Source organism: Lampetra planeri, chromosome 22, assembly GCF_965212315.1.
Source record: "Lampetra planeri chromosome 22, kcLamPlan1.2.h2, whole genome shotgun sequence".
NCBI classification, from domain to species: domain Eukaryota; kingdom Metazoa; phylum Chordata; class Hyperoartia; order Petromyzontiformes; family Petromyzontidae; genus Lampetra; species Lampetra planeri.
The window spans coordinates 6,410,384-6,436,969 of NC_136128.1; the positions used below are offsets into that span (position 1 = coordinate 6,410,384).

The 26,586-nt window shown below is 41.9% G+C and overlaps 1 protein-coding gene across 1 annotated transcript in view; it reads left to right on the forward strand.

Annotated features, from left to right (window-relative positions):
• LOC144724951 (otoferlin-like) overlaps positions 1–26,586 on the forward strand; it is a 71,151-nt gene that overhangs the window by 37,689 nt on the left and 6,876 nt on the right. The window contains exons 24-34 of the mRNA XM_078604293.1: positions 1,059–1,119; positions 2,470–2,561; positions 11,399–11,464; positions 13,684–13,815; positions 15,387–15,524; positions 17,463–17,590; positions 18,301–18,471; positions 19,924–20,084; positions 21,448–21,590; positions 22,719–22,807; positions 25,212–25,310. Coding sequence (XP_078460419.1) covers positions 1,059–1,119; positions 2,470–2,561; positions 11,399–11,464; positions 13,684–13,815; positions 15,387–15,524; positions 17,463–17,590; positions 18,301–18,471; positions 19,924–20,084; positions 21,448–21,590; positions 22,719–22,807; positions 25,212–25,310 — 1,280 coding nt within the window. The remainder of the gene's footprint in view (positions 1–1,058; positions 1,120–2,469; positions 2,562–11,398; positions 11,465–13,683; positions 13,816–15,386; positions 15,525–17,462; positions 17,591–18,300; positions 18,472–19,923; positions 20,085–21,447; positions 21,591–22,718; positions 22,808–25,211; positions 25,311–26,586) is intronic.

Consider the following 26,586-nt stretch of genomic DNA (forward strand, 5'->3'; position numbering starts at 1 on the left):
TGATTTGCTGGTGCTTAAGATTATGATGATACCATAATGGCATTTATGATATGAAGCATTTTCATAAAATGCACAAAAATGTATTGCAAAAAGTCATCGATTACATATTGTTCCTTTTAGAACAGTATTATTGAGGAATGTGTTGAGTTTGTTTGTATTATTTGTATAAGAGGTCTGGCCTTGGTTTGTGAGAGATCAGATCACTAGACATTTCCACTGAGTCAAGTCCCTTTCATGTTTTGCAAAGGATAGGCATAATGGTAATCATGGTAATTGATTTAGCCTTCAGATTTTTCCTATTTTTCTTGTCCAGAATTTGATTAAAAGTATGTATGGTAAAGAAACCTTTTCTAAACCCAGATTACTCACAAGACTGGTTGGCCTTTAAATGTTTTATATTCTGACTTACGTGAAAAATGTATTAAGGTGCGAAAATAATGCGTTGCTCATTTGGTAACTAAGTCCGTTAATTTTATTTCAATAATGTTCCATAAACTAGTCTCACTCTTACAGGAAAAACAAAAAAAAACACTTTGAGCAGGGCTAGGTTTTCTGTTATACCTCTTCAGAGTATTTTCTAATGTCACCCTTCAAACTTGAACATGTAATTTCAGTATTGTGAGAGCATGATGACATAACATCTGGCCATGAATTGAAAGTATTATTTCATGTAAAAAAAAGCTTCAAAGTCATATCAGGCAGCCTGGAACACACAGCCTTTTGACATACATACAGGATAAGAGATATTTGATTCATCTTCTTGGTTCTTTCGGTAAAGTCACGTAGAAAGGAAGTAATAAAATAATAAAAATAAAACATAATAAAATTATTCTCACGACGTTTCGGCCACAACGCAAGTAGCCGTCTTCAGGTCAAAACCAGGTCTGTCGAGGCGACAGCGTCTGAATGAAACAGCACACGCGCTTGGAGCATATATATAAGCTGGGTTGGAAGGGGGGAAGAAAGGGGGATATTTGCTTGTTTGGGTTTATTTTCCCAAAAAAATGTCGACATTGTCACCGCTTTCAGAGTTTGCTGTGATGTTCTTTTGTATGCAGAGTCGACGGCAGACTCCGGAGGACGACGCAGTAGAGGGAACTTCTGCAGTGACTGTCAAGGGTTTGTTCTTTTTACCATCATCTGGCTGGGCCTATCGCACACAACTTGTTTGAAATGTGCAACATAGATTCGTTAATAGAGGTAGTATTCCAAAGACCTCTCACAACACAATATTAATTTGACTCAGTTCTAAGTGAAAATCCGGAGGACCCGGAGAAAAATCCACACGACCACGGGGAGAACATGCAAACTCCAAATATACAGGCATCAGGATCGGGGTGGAACCCACGACCTCCTGCATGCCAGGCGAGGTAGTTAACATCTCGCCATCGTGGCGCCCCGTAAGATCAAGGACCCACGTTGGCACAGCTCGATTGGGCCAGTGGAAAAAGGGGCCTCATAGCATAACACTCCCAGCATCGTACTTGAACACAAGGCAAATAAGCTCTAGATGGAAGAATGTTTCCACTATATCTTTACAACATGTGTTATCATTTGGGGGTTACCAAATGTAGGTATGACCCAATTATTTGGTGATATTGCGTTGGCAGTGGTGCACAAGCACATACAACAACACAACTCAACGCATATGTCAATAACACTGCCTTAAAAGAAGAAATATATAATAGACAATGTTTCCGGCATTGACCCCTTCTTCCTTTCATGTGCTATGAAGCTAAGGAGGGCAGGGCTATTGACACATGTGTTGAGTTTTAATTATAACTCAAGCCTGAGCATTCCCATGTGTCTAAGTTACGTGATTTAATGATACAAATTGTATTCTTAATGAATTTTCAATATATAACATAGACATGGAATGATTATTCGATGTATTAAACTTGACTCTCAGGACACATACGTTGAATTTTAATGATAAATACTTCATATAATTGATTGATGTCGTTCTAGTAAACATTGCAGAGGTTCATCCTGTAGATGCTACCACAACTGCCAAAAATACATTCTTGAATTGTGACCCCAAATTATGAACATTCTTTGAAATCTAAACAGGATGCATTGAGACAAGCCTATGAAAAGCCTATTGTTCATTTTTAATAATTGTAGACCTTTGTCATTCCACTGCTGAGTGAAGGCCTCCCCATGCCATGTCAGTCATGCAAGTTGTTTGACCATACTTAATCAAACTGGTCAGTGTGAGTTAAAGTGTCGGGGGAGATGCAGGACCAGTTCAGATACCACTCCACCACTGATGTTAGCTATGGCCGGGAATCGAACTCAGATCACCGGCTTCATTGTCCAGTGTGTTGATCACTGCATCACCATTCCAGCAATGAAATACGTCAGTTTTTTGTTGTTGCTTTCTTATGCTTGTGCATAAATGTGTAACATTGGTATAATGTCCTATGTTACCATTCACACAAACAATCACATTCCAATTGCCATAAACAGCAGTGGCCCCAAAAAAGGCTCGGAAAAAAGGGGCCGACAAGGACAACGACAAACAAACGAAGAAGCCTGGACTGCAGGTGGAAGAGTTGAAGGTACAATCCAAGGCTTTCCACTCCAGAGCCATGAATGCCATAAACACTGGGACCTTGTTAATTGGTTTTTTACCCTTCCATCTGGCAACAAAACCGACACCCCTTTTTTATGAGGAGTCATGTTTGCATAGACCACAATACCTGCAGTCATAATGCAAACAAAAAACACAACTCTGATAATGTATGCACTGTCCTTGATGTTGATTGGTCCACACCCGAGACAGCTTCACTTAGAGCCTAGTCTCACATGGTGTTGGACCAGACGACGCCAAAAGGCGCACAACTCAAAGACAATGCTTGCCCCGAGCTCTCATGCTCTGATGGTGCATTGTCTTTGAGTTGTGCGCCTTTTGGCATCGTCTGGTCCAACCCATGTGAGACTAGGCTCTAAGGAAAGCTGTCTCGGGTGTGGACCAATCAACTTCAAGGACAGTGCATACATTATCAGAGTTGTGTTTTTTGTTTGCATTATGACTGCAGGTATTGTGGTCAATGCAAACATGACTCCTCGTAAAAGGGGTGTCGGTTTTGTTGCCAGATGGAAGGGTAAAAAAACAATTATTATATTTTTTACTGGCAAATGAGGTACCAGTGGGGACTAGGACCTTGTGTTTTATCAACACTGTGGGCTGCAGGGTGTACGTAATAGCAGCCTTAGCCACTATGTGCCAAAATCGGCAAATGATGCAATACTGTAGTTTTACTCAATCCTCATTTTAAAATACAAATCAATTGGGAAAAAGTGACAAAGTTAGAATATCTCTTCTGTTCCAACATATTCAATCATGATTCTGCCTTGATTGGATGTGCATGCACATCGTTTTCCTGGCGTGAAAAGCAATGCACCATAGGGGATTTTAGAAACTACTACCTTTGGCTGTGGCATATGTATCGTAGTAGGCTTGCCTTATTAATGGGCCAACCTCGAAATGAATTTGGCAATGGACCGCTGCTTTGAACAGTCAAAAGTTCCTCCTGGAAACTCAGATCATGAACACTCAAGGCATTTAAGAAATGCTGCCACCGTCACCCAAACGGTGTAAGGAGACAAGCATATCTTGCTAAAATAAATGCATTGTTAAGTTATTTATATATTGTACGCCCTGTAGCATATTCAACGGATTGTATTGCATATGAGATGGTGATCGTCACATTCACACTCATAGTCAATTCTTGATTTTGAGTGTGTGTCTGGTAGCTCTTGCAAAGGCCAATTCTATCTGTAGGCAAACTCATAACGCACTCGTCATTACACACTTGTTATATGCAGAAATACCTTCGTTAAAAAGATGGCGTGATTTATTTCCATTAGGGCAGTGTTATTGACGAAGGTGTTGCGTTTGTTGTTTGTGCTAATGCACCACTGAGTTCTTGATGCGGTAAAAGTATAATTTAGTGATAATTCCATGAATTCATTGGTACAATTATCTTCTTTTTTTTTTACAAAAGTGCTGTGAAAAAGTGCTGTGTTTATTATAATTGATGCTTTCTCAAATGTTTTAATATAAATTTAAAATGACAGTATTGATATGTAGGATAATACAATCACAATGTCATGTTTGCCATGGATGTTATGTTTTAACAGTACTGTAATTTGACCTTAGACTACCTTTCAGGTTCACATTACAAGCATGCTGTCTTGAGCATTTTACCAATACTGGAGGCAACCTAGTTAAAAATATAGCACTGAAGTATTGAAAATTAAAGTGATATATTTAATGCAGGACATTATGTTTAAACGTGTGCTGCTAAGTAACCGATCATCCTCTAGGCAGCACCTCGGCCGTATAACTGAACATGCATTGCAGTGATTGTTAATGATGGATCAAAATTCAATATATGACATGTTTTGTGTTCTCATCATCTTGTCGGTTGGTTTTTGGAAAGAACCAGTTTTTGTAATGTCTGGCAGTACCAGTCGGAATGATTGTAGGATATCTTGTCTGGGTGTCAACCCAGCCAGTCAGTCTCCCATCCTCCTCTGATGGATAGATTACCAGCATCACTTTTTTTCTCTGCATTTACATGGAAGCCGCAGTTTGGTATCATTATTGTTTGTTAGTTAATAAGCCCCTGTTATTTTAAAACATAATTTCTCCATGACAAGGCCCAACTTGACTCTTGACAACCTTGTAATTAGTACCTCGTGTTGCCACCTCGTAAGAATAAGAAGAATGTCTCATAATATCTGGGGAGTTGGTACATACGTTCAAATGAATTATGCTGAGTTGTCCATGATTATGCAACTGAGAAACGCCAGGAATGATAATGTCCAAAGAAGACGTACACATTACCGAGGCCACCCTAGGAAAACTGGGACAGGTGGCAACCCTGTTTGCACCAGTTGCTTGGTGTCATCCAGCCTGTTGACTTTTGCCTGCAGAAGAGAGCCAGGCTAACAAGCAGAGATAGGCCAAGCGTGGCCTTGGTAACTGTTGGCCCAAGTACCACTGGACTCCACTTGCCTGCCTCTGCACTTGAAGGGGAAACCACCGTGCCACAAAGCCGTTTCGGCCTCCATCCCCATTGGTTTGGAGGTTCTCTCACGGATTCGAAGCGAGTCTTGCGTTCACATAGCCCATATCATCACCTCAACTGAAAATTTACTGTGAGGGTGAAGGCCCAGAAAGTAAAGCTCAGTTGCCATTGCCTCCCAGTTCTGTTTCCACCGCCACCATCACCAAAGCAGCTCCATTCAATGAACGCAGGGCTCTTGCGAGACCCACAATTTTGAGCCTTATTCTCAGGAGTCCATCTGTAGACCTGTCAAACTGCCTATTCATACCATGCTGCCTTCAAGTGTTACTGGCAGCCCTACCACTCCCTCCTCATTGGCGCAACCCTATCCACTGTGCAGGGGATAACGACACCCATAATTTTTCATCTGATGTGGAAAATAAACAGTTGAGGTTTGTGCAGCTTCAGCACAGGCCTGGACATTTCCGCTTTATATATTTGCTGCAATTCACGCCGGGAATTGTATTCTTCTTGGCCTAGCCAGCCGGAGAAGCTTCCAATTTCGTGTGGACTTCCAGCAATAATCAACCATCTCGACAAGTTCCACCAAGATAATTGTATCAACTTCCTCAGGGATCATTTGGAAGCAGATGCAATGTTCCATAATGGAGGTGAAGAGCCCGCAACTCTGATGCGCACAGTTGGCCGCATACGGTGCAAAAGAAGTTCAACATACATACATCCAACTCTTGGTGTCTGACACACTTTTGTCCTATCCTAAAATTGATGGCTTTTCAACTCTTCAGGGCTGGAGCACTGTGGACGTGCCACTGGTCCTAGATGAGCAGGGATCTTGCTTTGTGTCGATGGCAAACTGACATGCGCCGCCTTGCATCAGAGACACTGGTTTTTTTTGTGGCCATCACTTAGGTCAGAAGTGTTAGAGATTCGAAGGCTTTTTGTGAAAATGTCCAGTCATAAATAGCAATGACTGCAGCCGCTGCAAGGACACAATGGGAGGTTGCTGCCACCACCGCTGTCGTCTGGAATTCCCACTCCTCAGCCATCCATGCTGCTGGATGCTTGCCCCTGCTGCCCTTGTTAAAGTCTAGGCTTACAAAACTTTTTAAAAAGTCTGGGCTCACGACTTTTGACTGCTCATTTGCCTGTGACTGACCAACCTAATGATACAAATTTGTATATTTCCCCATTTGGTATCCCCAAAAGTGCATCTTGCACTTTATGTACTTCATCTTGAGATGCTGCATCTTTTAAATGCTGTATACATCCAAGTTGCATTTTATTAAAATGTAAGTAGGAGGACATCCTTAAAAGTATGTTTTTGAATTCTCTGGAAGCACCCACAAGGCTCCCTCCTATCTCCCCATCTCAGCAGAGGTACCTGGGATGGGTTGACTTGGTGGAAAACAGGATAAGAGCATGTGGCTGATTGTACGACGGTAACCAGTGTCAAGTCTGCAAGTTGATCGACACATGGCACTGCAAAACCAAACCGTATGCCAAGAAGAGAGGATCTGGTGAAAAAAATATATACGGTATTGCTGTGTCCGTCAGACGATAAGAAGTTCCAGAAAGAAAGATGCACCCCACACTTGTGCTTAGTGTCAATGACGATTTACAAATCTAATTACACACACCTACCGGACTTAAAAACAGTCCGGTATAGTTCAGAGAATGCGGTATTAACTATTGATTTGTGGTGTATTATGTGATGCTGGTTGAGCCTCCCCCCCCCTACTCGCAAAGGTTTAAGAGGGGAATGGGAGACTGGCTTTAAAATAGTTCTGGGTGTCGTCTTGTTCACACTCAGACGAGATCTGTAACAATCATTACCGTTGGTGCTGCCAGAACTTTACAAAAATCTGACTTACGTAACTCTTTTAAAAAAAAACGTACGTTTCCAGTTTGGCAGGTGAACGTGGGACTTCTTTTTTTCCCTCGCCAAGTCCTGTTTTTTTGCATTGTGAAGACAATCGATATCATCCCTTCCCCCCCCTCCTCTCCACCCCCTTTCCCCCAAAACAAAAACAACCCAAAAAAAGCCACTTGTTGGTCAATCAAGCCACACTGAGCGAGCTGTAAAGAAGGGCTACTCAACATTCCAGGCAGTGGCACCCAGATTGGACGGATTAAAACTGGATCAGGGCTGCTGGGTCAGTACGTACAGATGTGATAGCTCCATAAATTGCATGCCTTCATGTGCTTAAAGGCATTTGCACTTGCCAGACTTCCCCGGTCTTTGTTTTTTGTTATAATTGCGTGCAAGCGTTTTTATGCAACACTTGTATATTTGGTACGTATATAAGTTGGCTATATTAAACAGCATATGCACACATATACTGTATATTCATTACATATAGTCCCGTTGGGAATTATTTATACAACACCCAAACAAATGGGTGATGTTTTTTTTATTACAAAGTATTTAATTCACCTCAAGAGCAGAAGCCAAGGGCCTAGGTTTGAGTGCGGTGGTTACGATCTCCCAGCATCCAAACTGGCAAAGGAATCGCATGTTAGACAAGTGGTGTAACAATAGCAAGCAGGTAATTCGTTCATTACGTCGGGATGAACTGGGGAGGTCAGGCAGTGTAAATGTCCCATATGTGTATGCTGTAAGCATGTGACCAAATCACCCGGAATGTGCTCAATCCCCCTCAGATCCTAAAAGCTAAGCAGTGTTTTCGAGTCTGAACAGCGCTTGACCGGGTGATCCCCGTGCATAAAACAGGTGTTCATACTCTTTTGTTTTTCTCGGTAAAGTCACGTAGGTAAAAAAATTGAATAAATTAAATCACGACATTTCGGGCGCAACACAAGCGTCCTTAAATTTCGATTTAAAGCTTTCGTGACTGCAGGGATTCATCTTCTTGGTTCTTTCGGTAAAGTCACGTAGAAGGGAAATAATAAAATAATAAAAATAAAACATAATAAAATAATTCTCACGACGTTTCGGCTACAACGCAAGCAGCCGTCGTCAGGTTCAAGTTCAAGTTCAAGTTCATTTATTAGGTATAGCCCTGTGAGCCATTCAGCTCTTGAATCGGGTGCAACCGCAACAAACAAAAAACAAAAACATGAACAAAAAACATCTTAAAGTGAATATGTGACTAAGTGCAAACAGAAAATCCAAGAAAAGACAGCAAAATATTGCAGAAAAAAACACCGTACACCAACGCTGTGTGCAAAAATCCCAGTGGGATGCAAGTCAAACAACAACAACAACAACAACCACAAGACAGCTTAGATTAAGGCCATCAGTCTAACTCTGTACTACAACAAACAAACATGGCTAAACCAATACACTTTTCGAAATCACCAAAATAAAGCCATGAAAGCAATGAAAAAGCAATCATAGGAACTGTGACAGAATTTTCACAATAAATGGCATAAACAACATGTACTACCAAAACCCTGCAGCCATAGCTGGCTGCATGAGTCACTCCACCTTTAAGATCAGCACACTAAATCAAAACACAGGTCATACTTTGTAGCGATCATCCGGAGCGAAACATTTTATTTTAGGTCACTGAATAGCACTGGCAGCTAGGGGTGTACAACTCCTCTAGAGCAGTTTTGAGTGAAGATCTCATAGGTAGTGACTCAAGTTTCAATTTATTGGCAACAGCATTCCAGACCCTGGGGGCATCAATAGCAAAGGCCCTTCCTCCAGTATATGTACGGCAATAGGGAATATTAAGCTGGTAAATGAGTGTAGACCTTAGGTCAAATTTGTTCTTTGAAACAGAGATGAGATCCAGCAGGTAATCTGCAGATTCTTTTGCAAGTACATCATGAATAAATAAGATCTGGTGCACAAGCCGTCGAACATTCAGAGATGTTAAGTTTGACCCAATGTAGAGGTCACAGTGGTGAGTCCTATATGGGCAGTTCAATGCAAATCTTAAGGCCGAGTGATACATTGAGTCAAGCTTCTTCAGTACAGTACTTGGGGCTGATTTATAAACAATGTCACAGTAATCAAGTAGAGGCAGTATGGTAGCTTTAATCAATTCCAAACGGAACATAGGGGGGAAGCAGTGCTTGTGTCGATATAGAAAACCAATTTTAATTTTTGTCTTTTTCCCAATATAATCAATGTGATCTTCAAAATTCAGTTTTGAATCCAGGATGATACCAAGATACTTATAGATCTTAACTTGCTCTATTTGATCAGGTGAAGGACGGTTGCTTGCGTTGTGTGAGAATTATTTTATTATGTTTTATTTTTATTATTTTATTATTTCCTTTCTACGTGACTTTACCGAAAGAACCAAGAAAACAAGCGTCCTTCTTCAGGTGAGGACAACTTAGCGAAAGCACACCGCTTAAGTGTGCTTTCACCGCTTAAGTGTGTTTTCGCTAAGTTATCCTCACCTGAAGAAGGATGCTTGGGTTGCGCCCGAAACGTCGTGATTTAATTTATTTAATTTTTTACCTACGTGACTTTACCGAGAAAAACAAAGAGTATGAATCCTTCTAGTCACGAAAACTTCAAATCTAAAACAGGTGGTGTAGGCTGCAGGTCTATGCGAGCAGCTGAGGCTAGTGCAGCAAATTACATTGTTGCACTGTGCTTCTATGCTCCAAAAATTTGCTAACCCGCCTTCACCCAGCCACACGGAGTACGGTAAATTAAACTCCCATGACCCGCATGGCATGCGGAGGCCCTCATCCGGCAGTGGATTGGGGAAAGGTCCTCAAATTTACTTGTATGCTATGTAATTCGGTATATCTGTTTTGTTATAAAGATATTGTAGAGATCGACATGGCTCCCAGCGATATATTTGAGCCACACATAGTTCCAAGGTATGTATATATATATGTGCTGTGCCTGCGTATATGTGTGTTTGTCTAAATATATAGTATATAAAGATAAAGGTGCAGCCCTGAAAGTGCGTACGCACACCACTATAAGTTTATTTTGGCCTGCTCTTCCACGCTGGCTATATGGCTTGGAAGAGATTATGATATGCAAACAAGTTTTTTTTCACTTATTCTGGACGTTACATGTTATAGAACAGAAATATATTCAGCTCCATTGGCTTCCAGATTATTGAACCATATTTTGTTTTCTTGAGAGTTAACCACAATATCATTAGTCCCACGGATAGTTGCATTCACATCATCGCCATCCCTGTTTACACAATATATTTCATCGAGAAATATTTAATTGAAAGCATACATTATTTGCGCAATAAAAAATATGCGTACTTTTAACACCACAAAATCGAGGAGATTATACCACATTGACGTTTCAAATTTGTTGCCATCTTATAGCAAATTGCCCGTTGCACTGGTGCCCATGTTGAGTAGCCCGACTGAACATCACGCCCACCATGGCCCCATCTAATCTGAAGTTCTGGGCCAATAGACTTGTACAAAGGGTTGTTCGTTTTACTTGATGTTTTTTTTGGTTCTCAACTCGCGAAGTGACAAAGTAAAACATCTTCTGAGAAATGTGTGTGTAAAATGCAATATGATTTATGCGCAGTAGGTTCAAAGTTCAAAGTTCATTTATTAGGTATAGCCCTGTGAGCCATTCGGCTCTTGAATCGGGTGCAACCGCAACAAACAAAAAACATGAACAAGAAAACATCTTAAAGTGACTATGTGCAAACAGAAAATCCAAGAAAAGACAGCAAAATATTGCAGAAAAATAACCGTACACCAACCCTGTGCAATTATCCCAGTGGGATGAAAGTAGGTGAAACATTTCCAAGCTTAGGATGGTGGCCGTTCACACCGTTTAGTTGCAGTCATGCTACACTTTGCAAAATGACATCAGAATCATACAAGTCAAATTCTAAATCTACGATACTTAAATTTATATGAAATTTGATTGAAATTGTAATTGATGTAAAATCCAAATATATGATCTATAGAGGAACTTTCTCTGCCTTGAAGAAGGGCATTTGCTTGAAACGTTGCTTATTACAGTATATACAGCTAACAAAACACACAAGGTAACTGTTAATGGCCAAACATCCCAATGATGAAACATTAGCAAATGACTCAATTGAGATTACGTGTAGCAACATCACCCCCTAATGCGAACATTTGGTATGGCCCTCTTTAAAAAGAGTTGAGCTTCAGGCTTTCCGAAAAAAACAAATGTAATAATATTTTTTCTATTCTTATGTTTTTTCTTGACAGATGTGTTTAATTTGTATGACTTGTGCTTGTGCCCCAATGCCAATGCAGCAGCACACGTTTTTAACTCTGAAGATTTAACAGTTTTTTTCTTATATTTTTAGCACCCTCGGCTTTCTCTTGGTCCTGCAGCTTAGGGGGACATCTTTTGTTAGCCCCGTTTAACAAGGACGCTAATCCTGGCCGACGTGTGTGTTTGTTCGTAGCGTCGCATGAACCCAGAGCTGCTGAAACACTGCTTGATGGTCGTGAAGTCTGGTGGACTCTGCATGGTACGGTATGGTCACCAGGCCCTACCACTGCCTATAGTGGGGCCCAGGTGTTATGAGCTGTGCCTTCCTTTGGGCTCGGTGGAACTTTCATTCTAGATAGTACATTAATTATTTTGTCAATGTATTTATTAATTAATTGCTTAATACGGTCCTGTCTTTCCAGGTTAAAATGCAAAAAACACATTTCAGTTCATCAACCTATTAGCCTTCTAGGCCAATGTTTTCTTTTCTGGCAGTATTTTTAATCAGGTGGACAAAATCTAGACCATATTTAGTTTGCTGAGTCTAATCAGTGCAGTCTGGGATTTTAAATACTGCAGTTCAAATTCCTGAAGGCCCATAGGCTGATGGGCCGAAATATTATATTACCAAGAGTCCACTATGATATAACATACATTTTGTACAATTGCATTTATGGAATTCTTGTAGATGCAACAACCAGGAATGGCTGCTGAAAACCCAGTGTAAAGATCAGCCTAAATATATTACATCCTGGTACAATCAACAATGGTCACATTCTAAAATACATTTTAGTCTAAAATTTAGTCATGATACATTGATTAGGAAGCCAATTGAAGGAATTATGTTTAGCTCGGTACATTTGTGCATCACCATTTACATAACAAATGGCCATGGTTAATTTGCTGAACAATTGTTGAATTAAAAATGCAGCTGATAAATACTATAATAAATATGATTAACAAGCTTTGCCTGCATTCTCATTTAAATGTTGTGATTACTCTCCAACAACATCAACTCTGGTGCTGCTGAAGCAGTCATAAATATGGCCACGTTTGATTCAAGTGACACTTTTATTAACTGGCTGTGCTGGGTGGAGGCGGGATTATGACTCGCATCGTTACAACACATAACTCAAAAGAAACTAATTATGAGTCAATATTGGTTGTAAAAGCCTCCATATGCAAGAAACTATAAACTTTAAAAATGTACATATTTCATCCAAACTAGTTTGACTTCAGTAAAAATAAATTGGAGCAATGTTGAAGTAACGTTGCCTCTATAGAAGGCACGGCAATGACTGATACAATAATCAATTTTTTTTCTGTAAAAGCAATTTTCCCACTGGTTTTCAGTGACATTTTACCGCGCATTAAACTTACATGAGCACTTTTATTCACGCAAAAAAGTTAAAGTGATTCTCACTAAAATGAGCGTTGAGACAGTGCTTTCTTGTTTACAGCCCTGAGCCACTGCTGGAAATTCCACATTTCTATGGCACGAGCGAGTTTATATGATAAACTACTGTTGACTTATGAGACCTCCTTTACCAGTGGCAAAATATAGTAGTAGGTTTTTACCCTTTAAACTGGTACAAAACTGACACCTTTATACAAGGCATCATGTTTGCAATAACCGCAACACAAGCAGTCAAATGCAAACAAAAAATAAACAACTCTGATAATGGTAATGATATGCACTGTCCTTGAAGTTGATTGGTCCACACCCGAGACAGATTTCCTTAGAGCCTAGTCTCCATTGGAGGACCAATCAACTTCAAGGACAGTGCAACTTCAAGGACAGTGCATATCATTACCATTATCAGAGTTGTTTCTTTTTTTTTGCATTTTGACTGCTTGTGTTGCAGTTATTGCAAACATGATGCCTTGTATAAAGGTGTCAGTTTTGTACCAGTTTAAAGGGTAAAAACCAACTACTACTACTGTTGACTTCCCCATTAAAGTGGTACATATTTGATCAACCCTGGAGGGATGATGGGCTAAGTCAACCTCCAACTATGATTTGAACTCGCAAACTTCCAATTGCGAACAAGCCACTATACTTCTGAGTCACCTATTTGTACGTACACATGTTGAACTTCTTTCACACCGTACATATCCAACCGTGCTAATCGGAGGTGTGGGGAAGGACAACTAACTTAACACAAAAAGCTGTTATAAAGAAATAAGTTTTCAATCTATATTTAAAAGTGCATAGCTCCAGTGGCTTGCTAATATTTACCTTCAGTTTCACTGACACATCTCACCTGGCTCATTTGCTTAACAAAAGTGGACTCTTCTGCAATTGTCTCCGAAATGTTCTCTGCTGAGGCATTGCAATACATCTGCCCTCATGTACCTGTTCACGAACTGCATCGTTAATACACTCCATTCAACAGTTAATTTACCATACTCAATAAAAAAAAACTGCATACTTGCCAATGCCACACACTGATCCCAGTTGCCTTTTCTTCTATGCAGGTTTATGATAAGGAGCTGGAGGCAGAGTTCAATAACTTTGAAGACTGGCTGAACACGTTCAATGTGTATCGCGGCAAGAACAGCGACGAAGACAGCGACTTTGACAAGGAGAGATTGGTGGGGCGTTTCAAGGTGAGTCCATACCTGTCAACCCCTTATCAGTGCCCCTACCTTATTACAGACCAATTCAGACCTTATTGGTGACCCCGTGTCCTTATGAATCTCAACGTTCATCCTACAAAGCCCGCATTGAAACGGCTGCACGCCATATGGACCTGAAAACTCAATTTCCCTGTACAAGAATATGGGTAAACCGTATGGGTTGACAGGTATGTGAGTCCTACGTGGACAAAAAGTAGAATGTCAGTCTCATATATTTATATTTTCACTTAATTAAAGCTGTCATATTCTATTGAGTTATGATCACTTTATTAAATATGTTAAATGCAGTGCAAATTTGAGTTAGTATGTATGTAGAACTTCTTTCATACCGTACGTAGCCGACCATTTCTGATAGGAGGTGCGGGGAAAGGACAACAAAAGCAGGAGCAGCAGAGATTTAATTTTCTTCTTCTTGGTTCTTTCGGTAAAGTCACGTAGAAGGGAAGTAATAAAATAATAATAATAAATAATAATAATAATAATAATAAAAATAATAAATTTTATCATTTTATTACTTCCCTTCTACGTGACTTTACTGAAATAACCAATAAGATGAATCCCTGCAGTCACGAAAGCTTTAAATCGAAATTTAAGAGATTTCATTCCTAAGTTAAAATTCTAATCAAGGTCAACTCAGCCCATGATCCATCCAGAATTGATCAAATGAGCTTCGCCAAGTTCTAACTTATCACTGCTTGGTGAGAAGGCAGTCTGCAGTGGCTACAGTACAGATTGACTGGCCCCAATATATGAATGTAGAAATGGTCACTGCTGACTTGGGATTAGCTTTCGAGGTGAGTTCCACCCCACTCAAACTTGAGGACGAAAACGCACCAATGATGACGATTAGCTCCAAGATCTAAGTACATCTCACACCTACATTTAGCATCACATGAAACAAAAAATACCATTGAAGTATATAACACCTCTAAGTAATAATGTAGTGATGAATGTGCAGGGGGGAGTGATGGCACAGTGATTAGTGCACTATGCTAAGAACCTGGCAATCTGTGGCGATTAATATCTGGAACGACCCTGGCCCTTTTCTCCAACCAGCACTGGCCATCGTGGTAAAGTATGGCCAACAACCCCAGTGACCGGCAGAGTGCGGAGATGCCTTTATGTATGCATGTTGAACTTCTTAATGGGGAGCGGTAGTGTAGTGGTTAGTGCGCTGCGCTACGTATCCGGCGAACTGGGTTCGATTCCTGCTCACGGCCAACACCAGTGACGATTATCTAAGTCGATCCTCCCCTAGGTCGACTCAGCCTCAAATGATTACCTGTTGCGATGCGTAAACATCGCCACTAGGGAGAGAGGCGGCCGAGCGCGGTGAAGGCAACCCACCCCCTTGTGTGCCGTGCCAGCCTTCATAGGTGCTTGCTAACAGCAGTTGCCCCAACAGGCTGATAAGGCATTACGGCGAAAGTATGTCATTGTTTTCTTGCGTACCGTATGTAGTCAGCATTGTTTCTTCTAATCGTCACGTGTTGATTGATACATGAGCTGGTTATTCGTGGTTGTTATGGTTCTCGCTACAGGGCTCGGCCTGCATTTACAAGTGGCCCCTCTCCAAAGCGGTGCTGGATGAGGTGGGGTACGACCCCCAGTTGGGGATGTTCCAGGGCATCCCCGTAAACGATCCCATCAGCGTACTCGTGAGGGTCTACATCGTGCGGGTACGCCCTTAAGCGTGCGCGTGACAGTGCTGATTGCGCTCAGTTGCTACTGTGGGGGTTCGATGGACCTGCATTGATGTGTTCCATCACTGGAAATCTTGGCTGAAAAACCCACGCGTGGGTTGGTGGCATGGCCTCGTGGTAGCACGTTCACCTTTCGCTGTAGATAATCACCATTTGAATGCATGAGCTGCTCTAATTATTTCTCTGAGGTGTAATAACCATAACATATGCTCCGTCTGATTCACAGTGGCCAGTAAAGATCCCCTCGCGTCATTGACGTCAAACACGACAGTCGGGAATAGTGTAACTGGCATCTGGGTCCCAATTTGTAAAAATCTAAAATGATAATTAATTTGGGACTATACATAGCAATTGTCACCACCTACAGGCAGACTAATGCCTCTCAAGTTACTCTTCCAAACGAGGCTGTCCTGGTTTCTTGAGTAATCACCCGATTAAACGAAATAAATTTGAACGCACCGGTGAGTTTCAATATAAACCAATCAGTTGTTTAAACACTATTCTCATGCATTGGTCCAGAAGATGTTCCATGATTAATAAATTACTTATTATTATTTTCCTCCAATTAAATATGATTATTCGTCTATTTGGTAGATTCAGAAAAACTGACATTGCCTGTACATGTTGTGGGTTTACTCTCCAACACACCGGTGTGCTGTACTAGTAACGAATTGGCATGTTATGTTTACGTGACAGATCTTACTAATTGGCTGTGTCGGGTGGTGGTGGGTTTAACGACACATTTATATTTACGCGACCTAACCAAAAAAACCTGTATGATGAATTATATTGGTCGCGAAAGCCTACGTGTCAAATTGCCTGTACATGTTTCTGCGTATTGTATTAGGCTAACCTTACCTGGCCAGGAACAGCTGCAGAGTAGCATCCACTCGTCCCTCCATGTGTGTCTAATCCAAGAGCTTAACTGTCCTGCTGCAAGTTTGCAATGTGGATTTCCAAGAGAAAATACATTTCATAGTGGCTTTGATATTTATTTTACTTCTTTAAAGCTTTCTATTGAAAAAAACTTGGAAATGCACATCTGCAATAGCTTTATTGTGCACATGTTTGTTATGATGTTGAAGCCATGAACCTGCTGCTCGTACGAGGCCAGTATTATTTTATATAGAACATTGTTTATTGATTCTAGATTTGAAGCTTTTGTGACTGCAAGGATTCATACTCTTTGTTTTTTTCGGTAAAGTCACGTAGGTAAAAAATTAAATAAAATAAATGAAATTATTGAGTTGTTTTCATTTATTTATTTTTTACCTACGTGACTTTACCGAAAAAACCAAAGAGTATTGTTTATTGAACCCAGGAAGATTGCACTGGTTTTTAGTTTTTTATACATATTTTTAAACAGGCAAGGTAGTTTCTTAAAAAGCAGGACTAGTTTTTCCCTTGCAAGTAAATATAGACTCACTGTTTCAAATGATGATGCGTTGATCACGTGGCCAGGAGGCCGTGACACGTGCCTGTAATCCACCACTAGGGAGGCAAGGATTGGTGGATCACAAAAAGATCGGGAAACTCCCTTCCCATGGGCATCGAGGTGCCATAACCCTGGCTTACCAAGAGAATGCAGTACAGCAAATGGACTAATCTCCATCTGTATGGGGATAGAGTGTTGCCCCCTCTCGTGCGTAGGTGTTCTTCGTGTGCTCCAGTTTATTTCCACGTGTATAAACACTCGTCATTAATTGGCTGAAATTTTTTTTTTTATGAAAAAACCCAACGCAGGACCCTCCTGAAAAATAATTATTGGATATAGGAGTAATTAATTTGTTATTACGTACTATTAAGAGGTACTGACTCAGTACCATAACATAGCATAAATTCTCCAAGCCAACAAGCCACTTCATGTGAATAAACCTGATACCTATTTGTTCCGTTTGCTGATCTGGGAACCAGGCGACTGACCTCCATCCAGCTGACATCAATGGGAAGGCGGATCCGTACATTGTGCTCAAGCTGGGCAAGACCGAGGTGAAGGACAATGAAAACTACATCGCCAAGCAGCTGAACCCCATCTTTGGAAAGTGCGTGCTCATGTTATTAGATACGGTGTCTTGGTGTTATTCATGATAGTCTTTTTTACGTAATGGATTTCCATTAGATATGCTTACGATTATTGTTATAATAATGGGAACATAGACATGGTAAATGTTGTTTATATGTTGTAAATGGAACTGCATAATTTCCACGTCATTATCATGAGCCAGTCATGATAAATCCACTGTTGGATGAAGGCCTTCCCCAGCCACCGCCATCTCTCACCATCTTCTTGGTTCTTTCGGTAAAGTCACGTAGAAGGGAAATAATAAAATAATAAAAATAAAACGTAATAAAATATTCTTATTATTTCCCTTCTACGTGACTTTACCGAAAGAACCAAGAAGATGAATCCCTGCAGTCACGAAAGCTTTAAATCGAAATCTCTCACGATCTTCCAATGCCAGTGATCCATCCAGCACCTGCACGTGAACTGATGTCATAGCTCCTGCTTCGTGGACGTCCTCTCGGATACGTTCATCACCTTGACTGCCACTCCGTCATCATTCCTGATCATTGTCTATCATCCCTCCTAGCAATGCATCCTCCCCAAGCCCACTTTTTATAGTTTGGATGATGTCATTAAACCCGTGTTTGTTCCATAATCCGTGTGTTCTGCTATCTGTTTCTCGCTGTAAAATTTTATTGAATGACAATGCGGCGTATAGTGATGATGTGATTGCTTCGCTGTTTCCAGGTCTTTTGACATCGAGGCCACCTTCCCCATGGAATCAATGCTCACTGTGCAGATCATGGATTGGGACCTGGTGGGAATAAATGACCTCATTGGAGAAACCAAGATCGACCTGGAGAATCGCTACTACAGCTATCACCGTGCCACCTGTGGGATAGCACAGCAGTATGCCATGTGAGTACCAAGAATAAATCCCATTACGCTTGATGCTTCTTTTGAATTTTGTAAAGGGTTTAAGTGTCTTCTTCTTGGTTCTTTCGGTAAAGTCACGTAGAATGGAAATAATAAAATAATAAAAAATTAAACATAATAAAATACAATTCTCACGACGTTTCGGCCACAACGCAAGCAGCCGTCCTGTCTTCTCGACAGACCTGTTCTCCACCTGAGGACGGCTGCTTGAGTTGTGGCCGAAACGTCGTGATAATTATTTTATTATGTTTTATTTTTATTATTTTATTATTTCCATTCTACGTGACTTTACCGAAAGAACCAAGAAGATGAATCCCTCCAGTCACGAAAGCTTTAAATCAAGATGGAGTTATACGTACATACACAGCAAGTACACAGCTTAGAGAGTGTCTACACTTAAATTTTGACTTAAAACTTTCGTGACTGCAGGAATTCATATTCTTTGGTTCTGTCGGTAAAGTCACGTAGATAGAAAAATAATAATAATAAAAAAGTGAATAAAAATATAGACTGCCAGTATGCGCACTCTGTTTAATAACCATTGCTACAGTCTATACAGACTGCCAATATGCTCACCAACTTAAAAACCAGGCTACTGTCTACATTATAGACTGCCAGTATACTCACTGAGGTTAAGAACCAGGCTACAGTTTACATTAGTGTTATTTTATTTTTTTATTCACTTACATTTTTATTTTTCTATCTACGTGACTTTACCGAAAGAACCAAATAATATTGCGTCTACGCTTGTTTTAAGATTGGACAATTAAGAATGGGATTCTGCCATGGTAAGCACACTGGACTAACAATCCAGCGATACCTGAATCAATCTCCTGGCATGGCTGTTGAAAGAATTAGCAGGTTTTCTTAAATCGCCCCAACAGCACAGTTTGTTTTGTGTTGTTTTTATTTGTTGACGCAAGTAAGGAACATTCGGCTGTTTGCTGTTTTCCACGAATTACCCGTGGAGAAACATGGCGACAAGAAGTTTCAGCAGCGTATAAATCATAACGTGGCACAAACTGAGTCGCAAACTCAGCAGGTCAGTTGCGCTGGGTTCAAGTGTGATTACTCCCACCACGTCCTAGATGTCAGGCCAGGATTGTAGGGCAGCATGAAATCTCAAATCAGGAGGCTCTCTAGAGCCTCCTCCTCTAGTGGAGGCGGAGGTCCTTCCACCAGCAGCGGCATGAGTTGGCGATTTGAGTGCCGTACTTCAATTAAAGGGGGCAGTTTGAAATATTTGGACATCAAATTTGTTTGCTCCACAAGTAGCAATACAAGTGGACCATCTCAGCCGTGCTGGAGGGATGCTGTGGGAATGCGCCGTAGTGAAATGCAGGTTCAACCGACGCAGCATTGTGAACAGCAGTGACGGCACGAACTTGTGCGCAACGAGCTGAACACGCTGTTGCTTTGACGTCCGTTTCCCAGCCATGGCTACAATGTGTGGCGTGACCCTCAAAAGCCGACGGAGATCCTGGCCCAGCTCTGCAAGGACAACAAAATGGCCGAACCGGAATACGGGCCGATCGGCCGTGTGAAGGTGGCCAGCCGCATCTTCACAGGGCCCACCGAGTTAGAAGACGAGACCGGTGAGGATGAAAGCATTTTGTCAAAGCAGCTCAAAAGATTTAAAGCTTTCGTGACTGTAGGGATTCATCTTCTTGGTTCTTTCGGTAAAGTCACGTAGAATGGAAATAATAAAATAATAAAAATAAAACATAAAATAATTCTCACGACGTTTCGGCCACAACGCAAGCAGCCGTCCTCAGGTGGAGAACAGGTCTTCTCGACAGGTCTTCTCGACAGACCTGTTCTTCATCTGAGGGCGGCTGCTTGTGTTGTGGCCGAAACGTCGTGAGAATTAATTTTTTATGTTTTATTTTTATTATTTTATTATTTCCATTCTACGTGACTTTACCGAAAGAACCAAGAAGACAGCTCAAAAGAGTTGTGTTTTGAAGGGTACAAATCTCAACTCTGTGGTCACCGCCGCCTTTGGGTTTGTGAAAATCAGCACCGTTTTTTTTCTTCTTGGTTCTTTCGGTAAAGTCACGTAGAATGGAAATAATAAAATAATAAAATTATGTTTTATTTTTATCATTGTATTATTTCCATTCTACGTGGCTTTACCGAAAGAACCAAGAAGATGAATCCCTGCAGTCACGAAAGCTTTAAATCGAAATAGCACCGTTTTTATGAGGATGTACCGCCCTACGGAAGGTGGTAGCGGTTATCATCATTATCTTCGTTGTCATCATCAAACATGCTCTGTCCACTGCTGCTGCATGAAGGCTTCCCAAATGCATCACCATTCTTCACAGTTTCATGCTACAATAATCCATCCAGCTCCTTCACACGAGCTGATCTCATTGCTCCGTATCCACGCTGGTTGTCCTCAGGCATGTCCCCTCCTTGTGCTGCCACTCCATCGTAATTCTCAACCATTGGCCATCATGCCTTCGAGTCATGTGCCCTTCCCAAGCCCACTTTAATTCTTAAAAGTCTATATGAATCTTGATTTGTTTCTTGATCCATGTGTTCCTTTATCTGTCTCCTCACTGTAATACCCAAGCATACATGCTTTGCACACTTTTCTTAATTTGTTCCATTTTATTTGTCTGCCCATGTTTCTGATTCATGTCAGAGCAGGTAACATGCTTCTGATGGAACACTTTCTTCGTCAAGCATATTGTTACATTGCTTTCGACCGTCAAGTTCGGTCTTCCAAAAAAATTACACCAATCTGCCGTTGATTGCCTCTTTTCTTAATTTGTTAACACGAATTAAGAAAAGATTATCCACAGAAACAAGTTATTGTCTTCCTAAAATTGTATTGGAAAATAAAGGCATAGACATGAATGGATAAGGAACCATTTTCAGATCTGCTGATGACAGCGATTATAATAATCAGTGGAAATCAATCACAGGATTGTGTGTGTTTTATGATTTCAGGCCACATAAAGGAGACCAATGAGCATCTGGCACTCAAGGTCCTGCACAACTGGGGAGAGATCAGCCCCAAGGGCTGCCGGCTGGTGCCAGAGCATGTGGAGACGCGGCCTCTCCTTCACCCTGACAAGCCTGGCATTGAGCAGGTGGATGGATACCTCCAGCATTTGTTTTCTCCCTCCACGTTTAGAAACGTGCACTTAAAAGAGTGTTTAGATTATTTTGCTGCAATAAATATGCCACGTGATGAGCCACACTTTGTTGAGCTATAATTTGTGGTCGAAAATGTATGAATGAAAATCGCTCGTATCTCAGGTTAGAGTGATGAGCTGGGACCGCTGAAATCCGCTGTGGCGATTTGTTCTCTCCCTCGCCTGATATACAGGAGGTCGTGGGTTCAATCCTGACCCTGACACCTGTATATTTGGAGTTTGCATGTTCTGTCTGTCGTCACGTGGATTTTTCTCCGGGTCCTCTGGTTTTTCCCTCCACATTTAGAAACACGCATTTAGAGTATTTTGCTGCTATAAAAGTCACTTTGTTGAGCTATCATTTGTGGACAGGTCACTTCTGAAAAAGTAAGCTAATAGCTCAGTGGGTCTTACCAGGTAAGATAAAACATAGTTTAGTTACGTGAGTATACATTTATTTAAGTGATTTGTTTACCTTTACCATACTTTGCGTCCCTATCGTGTTTGTTTGTTGTAGTAACGTTCTGATCCGCCCCTTACCGAACATCTGTAAAAAATAACTTAATAGCTCATCGCATTCCTCCAGTACAAATACATATTCTGATTCTGACTATAATTTAACCACATTCTACACATTACAGAGCATGTGGCATTGCGTAAAATCAGATGAGATCTCGGTTTTGAGCCCTCGGTTACCTTCTGCAAGATGGAGGAGTTTCATTGTGAAAGCAATGCAACTATTTCACAAAAACACTCTTTTACATAGGTTAATGTATGTAACATCATGAGTACTTAACTGGTGTCTGGATTTCCGTTGTACAGGGGGGCCCAGATGTCTTGTGACCCAAATTAATTGACCCCCTAACAATGGTTTCCCTTTGCGTATTAATTTTTGTTTTAAATAAACCTTACTTACAAAAATATTTTAGAAAATGAAATGGGAGGGAGGAGCGTCACAAGATATCTGGGCCACCCTGTACATCTGAATTCCGTCGCCGGGCTATCGCACACAATATTTGAACAGTGCAGTTCCCCCCGTGTAAAAAGGGCCTTAAATTCTGAAATGAAACTTCATCGTTGCAGGGCCGTGTGGAAATGTGGGTGGACATGTTTCCAAAGGACCTGCCGCACCCAGGGCCACCCGTGGACATCTCTCCGCGCAAACCCAAGAGGTCTGCGTTGTCTGCGTGGATCTGCGGTGTCCAAATAGTCGTCAGAACTTACCTTAGAAGGGGTGTTTTCTTTGAGCTCAAAGAGCCTGCAGTGGCTAAGCACACGTGACACGTGTTATAACCAGTTGACAGCAAATTGATTCGTTTTGAAGCTTTGGGGTTTAAGAAATGTAATTATATCGGTGCTTTTTTGGTGTTTCAACAATTCGTTTTTTAGTGAAGTTGACTTGATTTGAAGCTTTCGTGACTGCAGGAATCCATACTCTTTGGTTATTTCGGTAAAGTCACCTAGATAGAAAAATAAATAATGCATATTTAGCAATCTTTGGAAGGACGTTGATCAACCAGGTAAAGTGTTAACTGTTGTGTTGGCCGACTCTCTGAGTTGCATTACATTTCTAAGTTTGCTAAATTTGATATATTTTTTTATTTTCCTCTCTCTCACCTTGTTCCCTCTTTGAATTCCACCCCCACCCTCTCACCCACAGCAGCCCCTCCCCTCCCCCCCTCGGATCTATATAATGCCCCATCACAGCGACTTGTTTCTCTTTCTCACCTGAAGACAATTGCTTGTTGTTGCGATCGAAACGTCGTGATCTATTATTTATTTTTCTATCTACGTGACTTTACCGAAATGTCTGCCGTTGTCTGCCTGGGACTCGCAGTGCCTGTGCACGGATCAGTAGTTCTCATCTATCGCCGTTCATCGTGCTCAGTAAAAAGCTATGAATGTGCATTGTCAAAATAACAGAGCGGTGTTGCTGCTTACGTTTGTAAAAGGCTTAAATTCGACTGCTGCATGAGGCAGTGCGCATCTGTTTACAGCCCTGAGCCAGTGGTGTTTAATTCCGCTTTATTATGGCGAGGGAGAGTGTATCCATAGGACCATCGGTGTTGACATCCGATAAAGTGATAACTAATATTATTTTAACCCCAGACAGATGAAGGGATGAGCTGACCTCCAACTGGGATTTAAACTGATAATGGTAATGATGGTAATGATAATGGTGATGGTGCTGATGATGATAGTTATGATGGTGTTGCTGATGATGATGGTGGTGATGATAATAATGATGATGCTGATGGTGATGATGGTGGTGGTGATTATAACGATGGTGGTGGTGATGATGATTAGCACAGTTGGCTACGTACAGTGCAAAAACACATTCCTGCGGAGGGAGCTGGTAGGAACGTTGGGTTGCTCGGTCAATGGCCAGGGTCAACGGCGGCGTGGTGTATTCCGCAAATATGCCCGACTGTGAGGGCGGGCACAAGCCGGCGTGAGTAGGTTAAACGTTGAGTTTTATAAGGGCACCACGGGGTGACCAGCCCCTCCCCACCCAGCCCCACCCCTCCCACCCCCCACCCAGCCCCACCCTCCCCACCCAGCCCCTCCCCACCCAGCCCCTTCCCACCCTCCCCACCCAGCCCCCCCCCTCCCCACCCAACCCCTCCCTCCCTCCCCACCCAGCCCCTCCCCACCCTCCCCTCCCCACCCAGCCCCTCCCAACCCTCCCCACCCAGCCCCTCCCCACCCTCCCCACCCAGCCCCTCCCCCCCCTCCCCACCCAACCCCTCCCTCCCTCCCCACCCAGCCCCTCCCCACCCTCCCCTCCCCACCCAGCCCCTCCCAACCCTCCCCACCCAGCCCCTCCCAACCCTCCCCACCCAGCCCCTCCCCACCCTCCCCACCCAACCCCTCCTCACCCAGCCCCTCCCTGCACGACGGACACAATAATCCCCTGTGTGCTGGTGTAACCAGGAGGTTCCTACCAGTATAAGTTCAACATAACATACAAACTCACAACCCAGGCCACTTGCAAATGAGACTCGATCCTTGTCTCTTGAGTCCTCACCTGGTTTAACAAAATAAACTTGAACCTTTTCCACTGTGTCATCTAGCTGGATTATACCGTATGAATGGAAAAAAACACGTTACCTGTGTTAATGCCAATGAGGGTTGAGATGCACTTGTTAGCAAATCAGTTGCAATGATTAAGCAATCGAACGAGCATTTGTGCTGGAAGATGTACACTTACCCGACCAACGTGTTTGTATGTACCTGGATGAAAAACACAGAACAGGCTTTAACGTTTCTGGCATTAATACAGCAGGTGTTAAGATACTCAAACACCAAATAGACACCTATTACAAAGCATCAAGTCTGCATTAACCACACACTTGTGGTAATACAGGCAAACAAATATGCGTTGATGATGTATGCATTGCCATAGAAATTGATTGGCCTACATCAGAGAGATTTTTTTAATATACATTTGAATATACCTCGCCATATTAATACATTCTGTGATCATTCCTCTTCTGCAACGCATCAAACACAAATGTGTTTGGCACGCAACAATCCTCTCTCGATCTCCCCCTGCGCTCACCCTCCCCCCCACAGCTACGTGCTCAAGGTTGTGATATGGAACACGGATGACGTGAAGCTTGAGGACGACAATTTCTTCACAGGCGAGCGATCGAGCGATATTTACGTGCGCGGGTACGTACAGCCTCGCCTCGCCTCACTCCCCATGGCCTCTTTCTATATTTTTCATACCTGTATCTCCTATCTCATTTGCCCTTCTTGCTGCAGGCTACATTTTTTTGTTTTTACTCATTAAAACTTTCAACTCAACTTTTGCAGCCCTCTTTATTAAGTACAGAATTAAAATGTCCCCATAATTGATTTCCACTGGTTATGATCACTGTCATCAGCTCAATCTGAAATGTTTAATTATTTCTTCATTTATGTTCATGCCATTTATTTTCCAACACGATTTATGGAAGACAATCCTTTGTTTCTGCGAATGACGTTCACAAGTGGTAATCCACCTAGCTAGACTCATCCTTCTGACAAGTATCTTGTTACTTTCTTCATGTGGCCTCAGTGTAGCCGTATCAATAATTTCTTTGTCAGTTTAACGCGTAGATTTTCGCGACCAATAATATCCACAAGAGGTTTTTTATTGGGTTAGATCGCGTAAGTAAAAAATGTGTCGTTCAATCCGCCACCATCGCACACAGCCAATGAGTAAGGTTTGTCACGTAAACAAAACGTGCCGATTCGTGACTAGTTCAGCACACTGGTGTGTTGGAGAGTAAACCCACAACATCTGCAATATGAGTACAACGTTTCGCCAGTGGTTGTTATTCCCTGCTCGAGACCAGTTTCCTACAGAAATTCACGGGGTCACACTAATCACCACAGAGTACCGCAAACTGCTGTAAACTTAGCGCAAAGTACCACAAATTAGCAACCAAAGTACCATAAATTGCACTCTCCACCCGCAACTCTCCCCCCAGCTGCCCTAGCCCCCACATTTTTTCAACTGCGTGAATTTTGTAACTTTTCAAACTTTCCAAATTTGGGTCATGATACCAGAACCAGGGCACAGGATATTTCACTGCCACGGTGAAGCACATCGTGCATATTCTTACAGTCAATGCACCCATTGCATTAACCAGGGCAGGCCTGCCGAACTTCAACCATGAACCTCCACAACAAGTAGCAAACGTATTCTTAGGTTTTTTCGGTAATGTACTTGATACAGCAAGCGTGCTGTGACGGTTCCACCTGAAGACGGAAGCTTGTGTTGCCTCCAAAACGTCGTGATTTTTTTTATTTATTTTACTTTTATGAATTTGAATTTTTTACCTACGTGACTTTACCGAAAAAACCTAAGAATATGAATCCTTGCAGTCACGAAAGCTTCAAATCTAGAATGAAGTGGCAAACGTGCGACTCCTCGCTCGGCCATGTCCCTGCACGTGGCATG